This window comes from Lonchura striata, chromosome 8 (genome assembly GCF_046129695.1).
Source record: "Lonchura striata isolate bLonStr1 chromosome 8, bLonStr1.mat, whole genome shotgun sequence".
NCBI lineage: Eukaryota > Metazoa > Chordata > Aves > Passeriformes > Estrildidae > Lonchura > Lonchura striata.
Window position 1 is genome coordinate 33,345,704 of NC_134610.1, and position 15,052 is coordinate 33,360,755.

Here is a 15,052-nt window from a genome sequence, read left to right on the forward strand (position 1 = left end):
TTATTGCATCTGCAAGTTAATTCCTTGTCATCTGCATGCTTATGCCTTGTGAGACTCACAAGAGAAGACTGTTACTGGTGTCCACCTAAGCTGTGTGAGGAGGCCACTTTTGGGGTTGACTGAAGCAACTACAGAAGCATCTAAAAGTCTTATATTTAAAACAAAACCACCAGCCCCCCAAAAAAATCCAACAAAACCTGAACAAAAAAAACCAAAACAAAAACCACCACCAAACAAACATAGGAAAAAAGCCTCCAAAACCACAAAATAAGGCCTCCAACACCTTTTCCTGTTGGTTTCAACTTTCTTAATGTTCTTAATGTCACCTTACTAGTTTTTTGTCATTATTTTAAATTTGGCCAGCTTAGATTCATAATATGAAAAAGGAACAGGTAGCCCATTGTATTTAAAAATGCTGAAAATTGGTGGACATGTAAGGAAAAATGTTTTATGCTTGTTTCTAAAAGTTTTTAAATGATAATTCACTGGTTTTCATTTCTAGACTGTAAACTTTGATTTAACAAAGAACTACCTAGATTTGATTATAACCTACACAACTCTAATGATACTGCTGTCTCGAATTGAAGAAAGGAAGGCTATCATTGGACTGTATAACTATGCCCATGAAATGACACATGGAGCAAGGTAAAAAATTGATTGTTTGAAAGACATGTATAACGTTTATGATAGTAACAGCTACACCTCAGTGAATTGTTTGTTGTTGCTTTTAGTGACAGAGAATATCCACGCCTTGGCCAGATGATTGTGGATTATGAAAATCCTTTAAAGAAAATGATGGAGGAATTTGTACCTCACAGTAAAGTATGTAACTACTTTTCACAGGCATGCAGTAAACTTAATTGGGAGAAACAGAGATAAAAAGTAAATATGCAAGAGTTTGTTTTGTCAAAGGCCATTTGGTATAAATTTTACATGAGATTTCTGCTTACACTGGATGTCTACAGCTGGGGATTGATACCCTATTAAAAAGCACAACTTGCAGAAATACAGGAATAAGACCCATTAGTAAGGTGCCATTCTGTTCACTAAGGATTAGAAAATAATAAAAAATCAGTTGTGGATCACCTGAGAATGGCTACTTCTGTGTTTTGTATAGGCTTGTAACTTGAAATTAAAGAGATTCATAATGTTTCCATGAAGTTGGTTGTTTTGCTGTCTTAGATGAATGTGATTTTCTATTTTGTAACCTGAGGTGCTTTGGTTTGGATTGTCCAAAACATCACCATTGCCTCTTTAACAGTGGCTACTGTATTCGAAAGCTGACACTGCTGAGTTGCCTTCACTGAGTTAAAGGAGCTCAATTCCTTTAGTCCTTTCTGTACAGGTGTTTCTAAGCTTCTGTTCTTACACAGTTAGTTGTGTTGCATTTGTGTGATGTTGTATCTGGGCTGTATTTTCATGTAAGAATACCTTGGAAAAGTTACAGAAGCCTCACCAAAGTCCAAGCATATCCTGTTTTATCACTTCCCCTTAGTTCACTAGATTTGCTGTTCTGTCAAAGGAGACTAGATTTCTCTGATCAGGACTGACTAACTGTTATGAAGATGTTACTTTCTAGGTGCTTGCAAATTAATTGACTAACAATTACAAATTACTTTGGAATCTTTGGCAGTACTTTATGCTAAATTCTAAGTTATTTCCTAAAGTTTTTAAGGTTTGGGTTTTTCTTTGCCTATTTTGAATTTAGGTACTGGTTGTGTTTTCCTTCTCTAGTTGCTTTTCTAAATTTTTCTCAATTTCCTTAAACTTTTCAGTATTGTCACTAGAAGTTCAGAGTTTTCCAGCTACTTTCCTAAATGCTCTGAAGTGAAATGGTTTCTAATATTTATAACTTGTCTGTAATTTTATTGGGGTTACACTTTCCACAATTCCTATCTTGTTAAGACTTGTTAGCTAAGGATCTCATTTACAAGTAATCTTTTCTGGTGCACATTTTAACAAAGATGCTTTGCTTCTCAGTATTATCTTTGTTTATGCTCTTGTATTTAATAGTGGATCAGTCTTTTCCATTGACACATTCATAAAGATGCCTTTCAGTCCAATTTTTGCTCTTGTGCTTATTCTGTGCTAGAAGCATAAATTGGTGTCAGGGATCTTTTCAGGTGCTGTACTACAGAAATATTCTTGGGCTGTGCTCTCGTGGAGCTGCACACTGAAGTTGTCATTCTGTAATCCCACTGCTTTGCAGCAAACCAGGCAGTTGTTTAGTCCTTTACATCAGCTTCAGCAGATGACTTTGGTTTTTTTGCCTGAGTGATCTCCTCTCCTCTCACGCTGTTCAGATCTGGCTCCCTGAGGATTCATTCAGGCACCAGTATTGATACAAAAGTCAAGAGACAATACTTAGGATACACTTGCTTAGTTTTGCTACGAAGTTTAATTTGCTTGAGTAAATAATGAATAACTTCCAGTTGTGTGTGGGAGGACTTCTGTGCCTTATTGTTTTTTTCTCACGTCCTCTAATTCTGAACTCGAGATTTTTGTAACTCTAAAAATAATAGAAATCAAACTCTCTCGCTTCTTTGCATCCTTCCTCTAGCCTGGAGTAGTCTTTTAGATGTTAAATAAACTAGATGCAATTTGGTTTAACCTTACATTTAATTTCAAAACTAGTTCACTAAAATGTTTTGATGAGTGTTAGTAATAATGCTGAGGAAACAGCTCTGCTGGTGAAACAGTACTGACCATTCAAACTAATCATTAGCCTGCTTTCTAGTCCCTTTCAGATGCTCTGATTTCACTCCAGATGGTCTATCCTCGACGAAATCTCTCAGCTGACCAGTGGAGAAACGCACAACTGCTGAGCCTCATCAGTGCCCCCAGTACAATGCTTAATCCTGCACAGTCTGACACAGTATGGTCTTTTAATTTACATTCTGTGATAGTTAAGTAAGGTTTTCTGTAAGACAGTTGTCTGTTGGATTATGTCTATGTGACTTTTAATCAGATATGTAAATACACTGATTAGTACAGGGGAAAAGTTTTCTCTCATTAAGTAAAGTTTCTGTTACATTAACTCGTGCCTTCAGCTTCAGTAATTTGTTGAAGGTGAGGGGAAGCAATGTTAACTTCTGAAGCCATAGAGGGGAGGAATCCTGAGTACCCTATCAGGTATTTGTGAGCCAGTAGACTGGAAATCGGAACTGATCCTTCCTTTAAAATTTATGTTTGCACTGGCTGCCTCAGCTGTGATATGAATGGTTAAATTTCTGAATTGTTGTGATTAGTATCCATTGAAAGCTTTTAATTCTTGAATTCTTGAATTGTGAAATACAATGTTTATTGAAAATAAATATTTGTCAAAATTTGTTTAAGGTGTTGAAGGGTATGTTAGCTCACTTAATATTCTGACCCTCAGTTTCTGAAGTGCTGAAACACTGAATCGCTGTTAGTGGTCAGTGGCTTTTTGATCAGCATTTAAGGCTTTGCTTGTCCCTTTTTGCCAAGTAGTACTTATAACTAGTGTGCTACAAATTACTGTTTTTTTAACAGATGCCGTGTGAATACCTGTCTCTGGATGCAATGGAAAAATGGATAATTTGTGAGTAAAATATTCTGAAACGACTCATGGTATTAAAAAAAACTGGTTAACTTTTAAAAGACTATTTGCTTTCTGTACTGCCCAATAGCTGTTGTATTCAAATAAGATTCTGGAGAACTTGATTAAATTTCGTTTGTAATAACATACAGTGAAGCTAGAATTCAGCATGTGCTGCTGGAATAGATTGTGTCACAATAGATTGTGTTCCAGACTTTGACTGGAAGTGAGGGCTTCAGTAATTCTAATGAAAGTAGTCAAGTAGTATCAGCATAAAGTAATTAATTTCACACAAATATTGCAAAACTACTTTCATTAGAAGTGGGGAGGGAGGTATTTTTTATATATTAGAAAATGTTATACATTGAAGAGTTTATTAATGATCTATGCAGACTATTTAAGACAAAACATGTAATCATCTCACTGTTCTCTTACTGTCTTTGTGCATCTAATTTGTAACACACATCAATGTGAACTTTTGAAGTTGGATTTATTTTGTGCCACGGAATCCTAAATAGTGATGCTACAGCTTTGAATCTTTGGAAACTTGCACTTCAAAGCAGCTCTTGCTTGGCTCTGTTTCGAGATGAAGTATTCCATATTCACAAAGCTGCAGAAGATTTGTTTGTAAACATAAGAGGGTAAGTTTTTGTTCTCCTTTCAGAATCTCTGCTAAAACACCATATTTCTTGAAGAACTGTTTCAAACATTACTTCTGCTTCATGTAAGTTCTGCTTAGGTGTGCAAGTATTTTGCTTGGTATCTTGGCTGTTTCTTTAATGCATAAGTTTTAGGGGCCTGATTTCATAACCACCACACCTCTTTTTGTCTCAGTCTGAAAGCCTGGTGACAGTCTTTAAAATAGCAAGTCTCTTAGATTAATGATCTCACCTACAAATCTTGATTTACTGAAGGGAAATGTTACGAATATGGGGTTTGCTTGAAAAATTGCATCTTGTTGCTACTGTTTCTGCAGTATTTTATATGAAAACTCGGAAACAAAGTTGAGACCTCTACCAGCCAACACCAGGAGTACTTCAGTAGAAAGTATTTCTGGTTTGGGTATTTAGTTTTGGCATTTAGCTCTGCTCAGGAGCTGGTGTGCATTTTCTGCTGTATCCTGCTTGCTATAACATTGTAGCTCCTGTCAAGTCCCACTCAGCTCTTTCTAAAACACGCTGCTGATTCTTAAACTGTATCTGGTTTTTACTTGCAGCTACAACAAGCGTATTAATGACATCAGAGAGTGCAAAGAAGCTGCTGTTTCACATGCGTGAGTGTCTTAAAAAGTTTTTCTGACAGATTCTAGGATTGGTTTTCTTAAGGCAAAATTATAAAGATTGTATAAATAGAATTTGTCAAATGTAGAATTAGTAATGCATTTTCAAATGAATCATTTACTGATTGTTCTTTTAAATCTAGATTTGCTTCATGTCGTTACCTATTTAACTTCCCAAGTTAAAATAATCTAAGTTCTAGATTATTTTTCAAGTTATCAGGATGGAAGCATTTAGTTTATTCATTAGTTATGTTTTGTCCGTTTACAAAAGGTCAATGCAGATTAAATAAAAATGTTTTAATGTAGTCAAATGCACATTACAGAGAGGGGGCAGAGAACTTGGGGTTTAAATTTATTGATGCTTCATGAATATAGGGTGTTGGTGATGAGGATGCCAATTTTTTGAACCACATTCTTCAAAATTCTGGACTTTTGAAGTTGGTATAATATCATCTGCCTGTGCTTGGTCTTAAGTGCTTTTGAAAATCAATTATTCTGTGTCTAGCATAGTGGATAATGTGTGTTCTTTTGATGCAGAGGTTCAATGCACAGGGAGAGACGCAAGTTTTTACGTTCTGCTCTCAAAGAACTAGCCACTGTCTTGTCTGACCAGCCAGGCCTCTTGGGTCCCAAGGTAATCACACCTTTTATGGTTTGCATTTGGGCAAAAAACAGTGTGTTTCTCAATGGTAAATCCATTATTTATTTTCTCTGGGAGGGGGGAAAAAATTCCTCACTTTGAAAAAACCTACTTAGTTTTTTAAGTTCTTGTATTTTAGAGGCTAGTTGCCTCTTGAGTGCAAAGACTGTTCAGCTGTTGTGTATATTGATAACCTTGTGAACAATTTTTCTTTTTCAGGCACTTTTTGTATTTATGGCATTATCCTTTGCTCGTGATGAAATTATTTGGCTTCTTCGTCATGCAGATAATATGCCAAAGAAGAGCGCAGATGATTTCATAGATAAGTATGTTCATTTTTAATGCAACACCTTCAATACTAGAATTTCACAAACAAGATAAAATTGAAGGCAGTGGAATCTCAGACAAGTCTGGCTACATGGAGCATCTGGGAATGTTCATAAAATGTTTACTTGGGAATAGTAAGTGTCCCACCAAAACAGAAAACTAGAAATACTGTCCTAGGATTGGAACACATCAGTGAAAATTCATGTATAAAATAGAAATATTTTCTACAAGTTTTGTTTTTTTAACTTTGAATAGGCAAAAAGAAAAGTTTTTCACATGTCTTTAACTGGTTTTGCATTGATCAAATCAATGAAGGAGGAAAGAAAACTCAAAAAGCTTTATTTGTAGATTCTTTTGACAGCAAAACTGTCTTTTATATCAGCTAAGCTTTATTTATGTAATAGAGCTTTAGTGTCACCATAAGCAGATGGTAAAAATGAGCAATATGATTACAAGATTTTACAAGCGTGGATAGGCAGGAGACTTCTCAAGATTATTGGACACAAGATTGAAGTGACAGACTGCAGGATTTTAAACAAGTAATGATTACAAGGTCATTTATAGAGCTGGAGTGGGAAAATCTTGGATTCTCTCCACTGGATTTAGATGCTAAAGAGAGATTGAGGTTCCAGAGCTTCTCTGAAACAACCTGTGCAAGTATTTAACTATCCTCATGGTTTGGAAAAAAATTCAGAAAAGCAGTTATTAAACTTGCCTTTTTCAGGTTTAACCACTTTTTGAGAAAAACATTTTTTCAAATTGAGCTGTACAGAAGGGCTTCTTATTCAGAAGAACTCAATAGTTATACAAACCTTTGAGGATTAGTATGGTAATATCCTGCTAATTTATGTCCTGTTGAGTGGATTTGACCTTGCAGAGAAAATTACCTATGTAAGCTCCTTTTGCAACATCAACAAATATTTTCATACAGAAATTAGCTGTTGATAATTGTTTTAAAAGCAAGGTATAGGAGGAAATTCCCATGATAGAAATTTATTTTAATATTTTGAGTGACATTTGTAAGCTTTTCTTTGTTTTTTTTGTCTAGGCACATAGCTGAGCTGATATTCTACATGGAAGAGCTCAGGGCACATGTGAGGAAATACGGACCAGTGATGCAGAGATACTATGTACAGTATCTCTCTGGCTTTGATGCAGTGGTCTTAAATGAGCTGGTGCAGGTATGGCAACATCATGGCTCTGGCTTCTCAAATGCAAGTTTGAACAAGGGCTTTTTGTCCAGAATGATGTCCCAAAATACATCCCTGTTTGTGGATGCACTTAACTTACTGTTTAAATTAACTTACTGTTTAATTCTGGGAGTGTTTATTGTTTATGTAGAATCACAGAATATCCTGAGTTGGAAGGGACCCACAAGGCTCATCAAAGTCCAACTCCTGGCCCTGCCCAGGACACCCCAACAATCCCACCCTGTGCCTGAGAACGCTGTCCAAATGCTCCTTGAGCTCTTTCAATCTTGGGGCCGTGACCCAAGCCCTGGGGATCCTGCTCAGTGCCCAGCCACACTCTGAGGGAGGAATATTTTCCTAATATTTTCCTTTCCTTTTCCTAATATCCAACCTAACCCTTCCATGACATAACTTCAGACCATTACAAGTGGTATGAATTTATATACTTTAGTCTTCATATATGAATATTGTGAAGCACTGTTATGTTTAGAGACTGTGAAATAGGTACTGTCACTGAAGGAGTGTAGAAACCTTTTCTTATTTAGCCCAACCAAGAAATTATAAACTTTCTGAAGTGCTTTGGTTTTATTCCCTGGTGACCCCACTAGATGGAGCCCAAACTGATATGAGGAGGAAAAATGGACATGAATTTTAATTGTCATTAATTCATAACAGCTATCAAGCACCAGAGCAGACAAGTAATTGAGAGCTAATTTGGATATTTTTCAGCCTTTAGGTTTCAATGTCAGTTATTGCTGGAATTATGAGAGACTTCTGCATTGCATTACTTTACAGAAGTGTGGTGCTGTTAAGTGGCTAAAATTTATGTTGCATTTTGTAAAATTAAAATGCTTAGTAAAATAAATTTGAATTTTTAATTTAAAAAAATTGAGAGGGGTTTTTTTGAGGTAAAGTGGTACTGATGTGGGCTCCATTATATCCTGCCATAACCAGATTTTCTTTGCAGACAGGATAGAAAATATAGTATAACTACATTTACTGACAGATTTTCCCACTTTGAGCTGATATGAGTTCGGAAGCAATCTTTTCTATGTATTTGTCATGAACCAATTAATTTAAAAGTGAAAGCTCCTAAATAGTACTATTTGAAATATTCCGTCAATTAAGTTACCTCTTGTAGGTTTTTGAACATCTCAGAGTATAGCTGATAAATGGGGCATGGATATTGACATTATTTCATAAACCAAGTTTAAAGTAATAATAATAATAATAACATTTATTTTAGAATCTTTCAGTGTGCCCAGAGGATGAATCAATCATCATGTCCTCTTTTGTAAACACAATGACTTCACTAAGTGTGAAACAAGGTAAGTTTAAATGGTCTTAGAAAATTGGTAACAGTCTGGCAGATTCCTCTGAAAAGTTTCATGACTTTTGTTTCATGTAATCAGTAGAAGGAGCATTTGTTCAGTATTTGTTCCCTTGTTTCTCTTTCATTTTTGTATCTGCTTCATGTGGTGTGTCCCTTTTCGAAAGGATGCTATTGGGTAATAATCCAACCTTTTGATATAGAGAACATATTACACATTTTCATATAGATATTTTTAATGCCTTTTACTGCAACTGTACAGGATCAAAATTCGTGGGTAAAAACATGAGGTTAATTACTCAAGTAATTCTTTACTATTTTGGGGTTTTTAGAAGATCCAATATAGTATATCTGAATTTATTATTGTTTTCTAAGGGTTTTCTGTTCTATATTTTTCCCTGATGCAGTTGAAGATGGAGAGGTATTTGACTTCAGAGGAATGAGATTAGACTGGTTTAGATTGCAGGTAAGAATTGGTAGATAGGCATGACATTTCACTAACTTAAAACCAAAATGTTTCATAGATAACTGCTGTTCTAGATTACTCTCACACTGCAAGTGGATGACAGGCTATCTAAAAATAACCTACTCTTTAAAATCAAACAAATACTTCAACTGATAATTTTCTATGTTTTGATGTAATTTTGTCTACTTTGGGTACTTTTTGCAAATCATCCCTTGGGGTGTTTTTAACAGTTCAGAAATAGAATGTGTTGAGGCTGAGCTGTTTGGTGGGTGTGCAGCGTGTGATTCAACATGCCTACACTGGTAAGGGAGAGATTACAAATTTGTGCTTTGCCAATATTTGTTCTGCAGTTTATCTATGAATTAGTGCCATATTCAGTGGCTGTTTAGAGACTTCACTGCAAGGCAGTTTACTGTTTTTTAAGCTCTAGTGGAAAGAGAAGAATCCTTGCATGGTCTTTAAATACACAGGTGTTCTGTGCATAGCACAAACAGCATTTAACATTGGTATTGAGCAATAGCAGTGGAATTTTTACAAAAGCAGTTGCAGATATAACATATCAATTGTGTTGTCTTTTCAGGCCTACACCAGTGTTTCTAAAGCTTCACTTGGCCTTGCAGACCATAGGGAACTAGGAAAAATGATGAACACAATCATTTTCCACACAAAAATGGTAGATTCTTTGGTGGAGATGTTGGTGGAAACCTCAGATCTTTCTATCTTTTGGTATGTTACTAGAGTGACTGTACAAGTTTATTATTTATTGTTTGGTTTGTCCTTGCAAGTCTGCTTTTTAAATAGCACACTTTGTAGGAAGATAGGCCAGAGAAAGAATCAGTTGGAATTTCTGGTTTGGAGCAGAATTAGTTTGGAAAAGGTATTTATGACAGACAGTCATATAATTGATCAGGAATTATTTGCAGACTTTTCCTTAATACTTCTTGGCAAAAAGTGTAAGTTTTTACAGTCCCTTTGTGGCAAACATCAGAATAAAAGTATGATTGTGATAATAATCTTAATGTAAAATAGATGTGCAAATAAAATGCATAAGAAGTGAATGCAGAAAACAAAAATTATGAAAGCATGGGGCAGTTTTTGGTATACAAAATGTTTATGGTCACATTGGGTTTGTATGAAGTAATCCTTATTTACAGAAAAGAATATATATATTGCATTTAAATGTCTGATTTATAACTGCTTAATTCCATTCAGTTTTTATAGTCGTGCTTTTGAGAAGATGTTTCAGCAGTGTTTGGAGCTTCCCTCTCAATCAAGATACTCAATTGCATTCCCACTGCTTTGCACTCACTTTATGAGCTGTACCCATGAACTATGCCCTGAAGAGGTAAATTTTAAATTTAGATTATTTTCATTTCTTATTCAACACAGAACGAACTAGAGCTAAACACCACAAGAAGGTGTTTATTATGACAATTTTAATATTTGAGGGAGGAGAGTGCTAAAAATGTAAAAATGGAGGTAAAACAAGTAGATACCTTGTTACATTAATCTTCATGCATAAATCTCTAAATCCTTTCCTGAAATGAGAGAGAATTTTGATTTTTGCTTTAAAGAGGAATTAGCTAGGATACAAAAATTAGATGACTTTTCAGGCTTAGATGCCAATAAATCCCATATGCCAGTTAAAACTTAGAAGCAACAGTTTTCCTGTTAAATGATTTATAAAGTCATGGTTGGGAGAAAGAAATAGGAAGTTGGGAGTTCTGTATGGGTTGTTAGTTTTCTTCAGTAAGGAAAAAAAAGTGATACACAGTATAATGCAAGCATTTGCTTTGGTCAGAACTGGGTAATGGAAACCTTGCTGGTTAGAGTTAGAATTTTAAAAATACTGCTTGAAGAAATGGACTCTTTGTTAAAGGAAGCAGTTTGAATCTGAGGAAATGCTTTCTATTTTTGTTTTAAGAGCATAAATCCTTTAGTACATTTCCTGTATGTTCATTGACTTTGAAATTAGTCTGGGAGTTAACTTGGCCATTTTAATTTAATTTAATATGTTGTTTTCATTCCTAACAGTGTTCATCTGAAACATTAGTTGAATAAGATTTATTGTAATAGAAACAATATGGGGTTTTCTTATTTAAAAATAAAATTCTTTTCTGCTAAACTTCATTACAGTATACATCTATATAGGCATTTTCCTTGTATGCATTGCTTTAAATAGCGGCCAGTGGTATTTATATTAGACAAGCATTAAAATGTTTCCAGGAAAGCTGAACCCTTCAGGACAAGAGACATCTTTGAGAACAATTATAGTAACAGTAAGAAATCAGTAGCCAAAGTCCACTGGACACTAGTTACTGTGCATTCAGCTGCAGCAAGCACATTTTGTCACAGCCAGCAGAACTTGAAATTCAATATCTGAATTGTATGCCTTGGTAACTATTATCATTTTGGAAAAATAATCTTTGCTGTGCTGTGTACAGTGTGTCATAGTGTGGCTGATAGAAAGTAAACATCAGTGGTGAAAGGAGGATTTCAGCAAGACAGAGACTGTACTTGTGAGAAAGGAACAGAATCCAGAAATTAATGCAGCAGGGCTTTATTATTTACTTTTTCAGTGATCTGAAGGACACTGCTGTCTCTATGGCTTGAGTTGCATGCTGTTTTCCCCCTAGACTTGGTATTGGCACATATTAATGAAGAGGACATTCAGAGACCTTGGAATATTGGGCACATTAAAGCAGATTTGGTCCAAAATTAAATGTGAAAACCTGCTTCTTCAAATACATTTTTTTGCTTCTTTTTACAAAAAATATTTTTTCACGGTGACTTTGAAAATTTTGTGGTTCAAATTACTTCCAAAAAGAAAAAAAACAGCTCGGAGTCAAGATTGTTGAGGATTAATTAATTATTTCCCATATCCTAGTTATATGATTAGTGAACTATTCTCTGCAGTACTGTAGGACTGATGGGAAACTGAAAATTCTGCTTCCTTTTCTCCCTTTTTAACAGCGACATCACATTGGAGATCGTAGTCTTTCCTTGTGTAACATGTTCTTGGATGAAATGGCTAAGCAGGCTCGAAATCTTATCACAGACATTTGCACAGAACAATGTACACTGAGTGATCAGGTGAGTATGGTTGTGTCTATTTTAATTCTCTTTTGAGATTTGTTCCATTCAGCTTTCTGGATATTTTCTGTTCGCTTTTTTCTCTGTGTTTTTGGGTGAACTTTCTGTTTATAAAATTAAAGGTGATTTGAGCAAGAATTTTTAATACTAGAATTGTGTCAAAGGAAGAATGTGTTATTTGTGTGATGAAGTGTGCTAAAAAAACCTGGATTTTAATTTGGAAGGGCCGTTTCTTTTCGTTTACTAGTTGTTGCCAAAACATTGTGCCAAAACCATCAGTCAAGCAGTAAACAAGAAGTCAAAAAAACAGACTGGAAAGAAAGGAGAGCCTGAAAGGGAGAAACCAGGAGTAGAAAGCATGAGGAAAAACAGATTGGTTGTGACAAAGTAAGCTGCTTCTTCTGTTCTTTTCACCTTGAAACCCAAATCAAAATGTGTTTCACACATTTCAGTATGTTTTACATATTGAATGCTTCTTGCTTAATTTGTTTGGATAAACTTAATTGGCTGTAAGTTTGAAGCTTTTCGGTTTGTCATGATTCTGTGGGTTGTATAGAGACTGAATTTTGGTACATAAGCAATGGGAGTGTTTGTCACTTGACAAACTTTGTCACTTGGCTGTTTCGTTTCCCTGAGCAGAAAGAATCCCTGTGTTGTAGCTAGGCTGAATAGTAATATTAACTATGGGCATGTGAGTCCAAGGAGTGGGTGGCATCTTTGACTCTACCTTGCTTTAGCACTCTTAAATAAAGGCTGGACAGGAAGTTCTTGCTGTCTTCTAAATCATTTAAACATCTTTTTTGGGGATTAAAAAGAATACATATATCTATACACATATATTAAAAAAATAGAACTCACATCACTGTATGCAGTGAAGATCACTATGCATTTTTAGGATATATTCTTGGCCAAAATACTGGTTTTTAAATAAGTTAAGAAAGTGTCTCAAAGCAGAACAGGATAATGAAGAGTTAGACCTCTACCTGCTTTTGAAGCATTATCCATTCAGTATGTGCCTTCCATGATAATATACACTTCTGTTACATTAAATATTTTTATTAATTTCTTACTATTTCTTTATTTCTTTCTATTTTAAAGCCTGGACAAACTGCATACTGCACTTTCTGAGCTCTGCTTCTCAATCAATTATGTACCAAACATGGTGGTTTGGGAACACACGTTTACCCCAAGAGAATATTTGACATCTCACCTGGAAATCCGCTTTACCAAGTAAGAAATATTGGTAGTTAGATACACAAGATAAGCCTTTGCTAGTTTATATTGGAAATACTGTGTACTTACTACATTAAACTAGGTTTTAAAGGTGGAACTGTGAGTAGAATCCTAACTGAATGATTAATAAGTTACTTGTGCAGGCATACACAATAGTCATTCCCATTTTAAAATAAAATATTGAAATCCATATAATCTATTTAACAGCCAGATCCTGCAATCTCAATCTTGTGTATTTTGTAGGACCTGATGATGGCTGTTTTTAGGCATGTATTAAGACATGTCTTCCCATCATTCTTTTGCACAGTGCTGGAGTGTTTTGAAATATTTGAGTCCACTGCCTTGCTGAAAGGAAGTCTAAAAATCAGAAGTAGAGATCTGACAAAGCCAACTGAGAATATGTGCAGTTAGTTGTTTTTTTTTTTTTTAAATAAAGTCCTGATGTTTGATATTCCTGTCTGTTCCTACCTTGAATTTACCATAATTCTTTACAGAAATAGGCAAATGGCAACTTCTGGAAAGGACTTCATATGAAACCAGCCAGCCATCCTACTATTTTATACCAAAGATTACTGGTTATATATTTCAAGCAGGGTATACGACTTGATCAGTTTAATCATTGAGACCTAATATTAGGTCACTGCAGCATTCCATCAGTAAGATAAGGTGACATAAAAATGAAGATAACTCCATGACATTTTAAGAAGTCAGCTCTTTATGCTTATGAACTTAGACCAATAAACTTGGGCACTTTTGTTTATTATTTTAATCTGGGGGAGGTCACCTTGTGGTTGGGGCTGAAGCAACAGGTACATTACTTTTAGAGACTGCTTTCTCTTTTTTTTTGCTTCCTGAAAAAAATGAAACTTGTTAGCTGAGCAGAATAGATACTCAGTTTATAATTATTTTCCAGACCTTCAAATGGCATTTCTTTCAGAGGCTTGCAGTGTTCCTTAAAAGAAAGTTAGTGTTTCTTTTCTGTTTTAAGCTCCTCTGTGTCCCCTGTGCTTGGACTGGAGCTTATTATTATGCCACTTAATCTTGTTATTGTATCAATTTTGAATTTATTTTAAAGTAAGAGATTGCCTCAGAAGCAAACCATTGAAAATACCTAGTTATATAAGTTCAAGCAAAAACAAAACAATTGCTCTAAATAATATGGTGTTCTCCAGAATAACTCATCCTGTTCACCTGTGCTGAAGGTCATGATCTACTGATTTCTTTTTTTTTTTTATTATTTCTGTTCTGTCTTTGAAAAGTACATATTACTTAAAAGCTTAGCTCTTAAAAGTCTGAGACCATTATAAACTTAAACACTACAGCAAATCTTTGTTTACTAAGGATCCCCTGACACAGTTTGTTTGAGGACCTGGTTCCAGTGACATACTGGGTAAGGTCCATGTCCATGTATGTTGAAATAGAATATACACTCCTTTGTACAGTTCTGCTCTAGCTTGAAAGCTAGCCTATGAACATCTGTTATTAGAAGCATGTTTTTATTTATAGTGAGAATTTGAACAAATTATAGTATGTCCTGCAATTTCTTGGCTCCTTGATTAAAGAGAATTCACTGTGTTAGCTGAAGGGAGATATATTTTTCATAATAGGATTTATTGGATATTAATTTATATTAATAGTATATATTGGATATATTTTTCAATTCATACTTTACTAATAGCTATGTGCTTTTTAAAAAGATATTTCAAACTATAACAGTAGCTTTGATCAAATAATATTTTGTGTTAATATTTTTTGAACACTTGCTCTTGCATTTCCCAGAAATTCTGCATTTTAAATGAATTCCACAAAATCAATTTGTTTGCTGAAGTAGTTGTTACATAAGCCTTGCATGGTGTGGGTTGCTCATATATATTTGGGGGGAAAAAAGCTTCATTTAAAAAGTGCTTGGTGAGTATTCTTAGTCTCATGAAATTT

At 34.9% G+C, this 15,052-nt stretch overlaps 1 protein-coding gene across 7 annotated transcripts in view; it reads left to right on the plus strand.

Moving 5' to 3' along the window:
• NCKAP1 (NCK associated protein 1) overlaps positions 1-15,052 on the plus strand; it is a 58,879-nt gene that overhangs the window by 22,305 nt on the left and 21,522 nt on the right. For all 7 annotated transcript variants that reach the window (XM_021532549.3, XM_021532550.3, XM_021532551.2 and 4 more), the window contains 16 exons: positions 503-645; positions 732-822; positions 2,738-2,875; positions 3,514-3,562; positions 4,044-4,200; positions 4,776-4,832; positions 5,376-5,472; positions 5,698-5,804; positions 6,854-6,986; positions 8,242-8,323; positions 8,733-8,791; positions 9,372-9,517; positions 10,004-10,136; positions 11,765-11,884; positions 12,132-12,271; positions 12,983-13,114. In XM_021532549.3, coding sequence (XP_021388224.1) covers positions 503-645; positions 732-822; positions 2,738-2,875; positions 3,514-3,562; positions 4,044-4,200; positions 4,776-4,832; positions 5,376-5,472; positions 5,698-5,804; positions 6,854-6,986; positions 8,242-8,323; positions 8,733-8,791; positions 9,372-9,517; positions 10,004-10,136; positions 11,765-11,884; positions 12,132-12,271; positions 12,983-13,114 — 1,784 coding nt within the window. The remainder of the gene's footprint in view (positions 1-502; positions 646-731; positions 823-2,737; positions 2,876-3,513; positions 3,563-4,043; positions 4,201-4,775; positions 4,833-5,375; positions 5,473-5,697; positions 5,805-6,853; positions 6,987-8,241; positions 8,324-8,732; positions 8,792-9,371; positions 9,518-10,003; positions 10,137-11,764; positions 11,885-12,131; positions 12,272-12,982; positions 13,115-15,052) is intronic.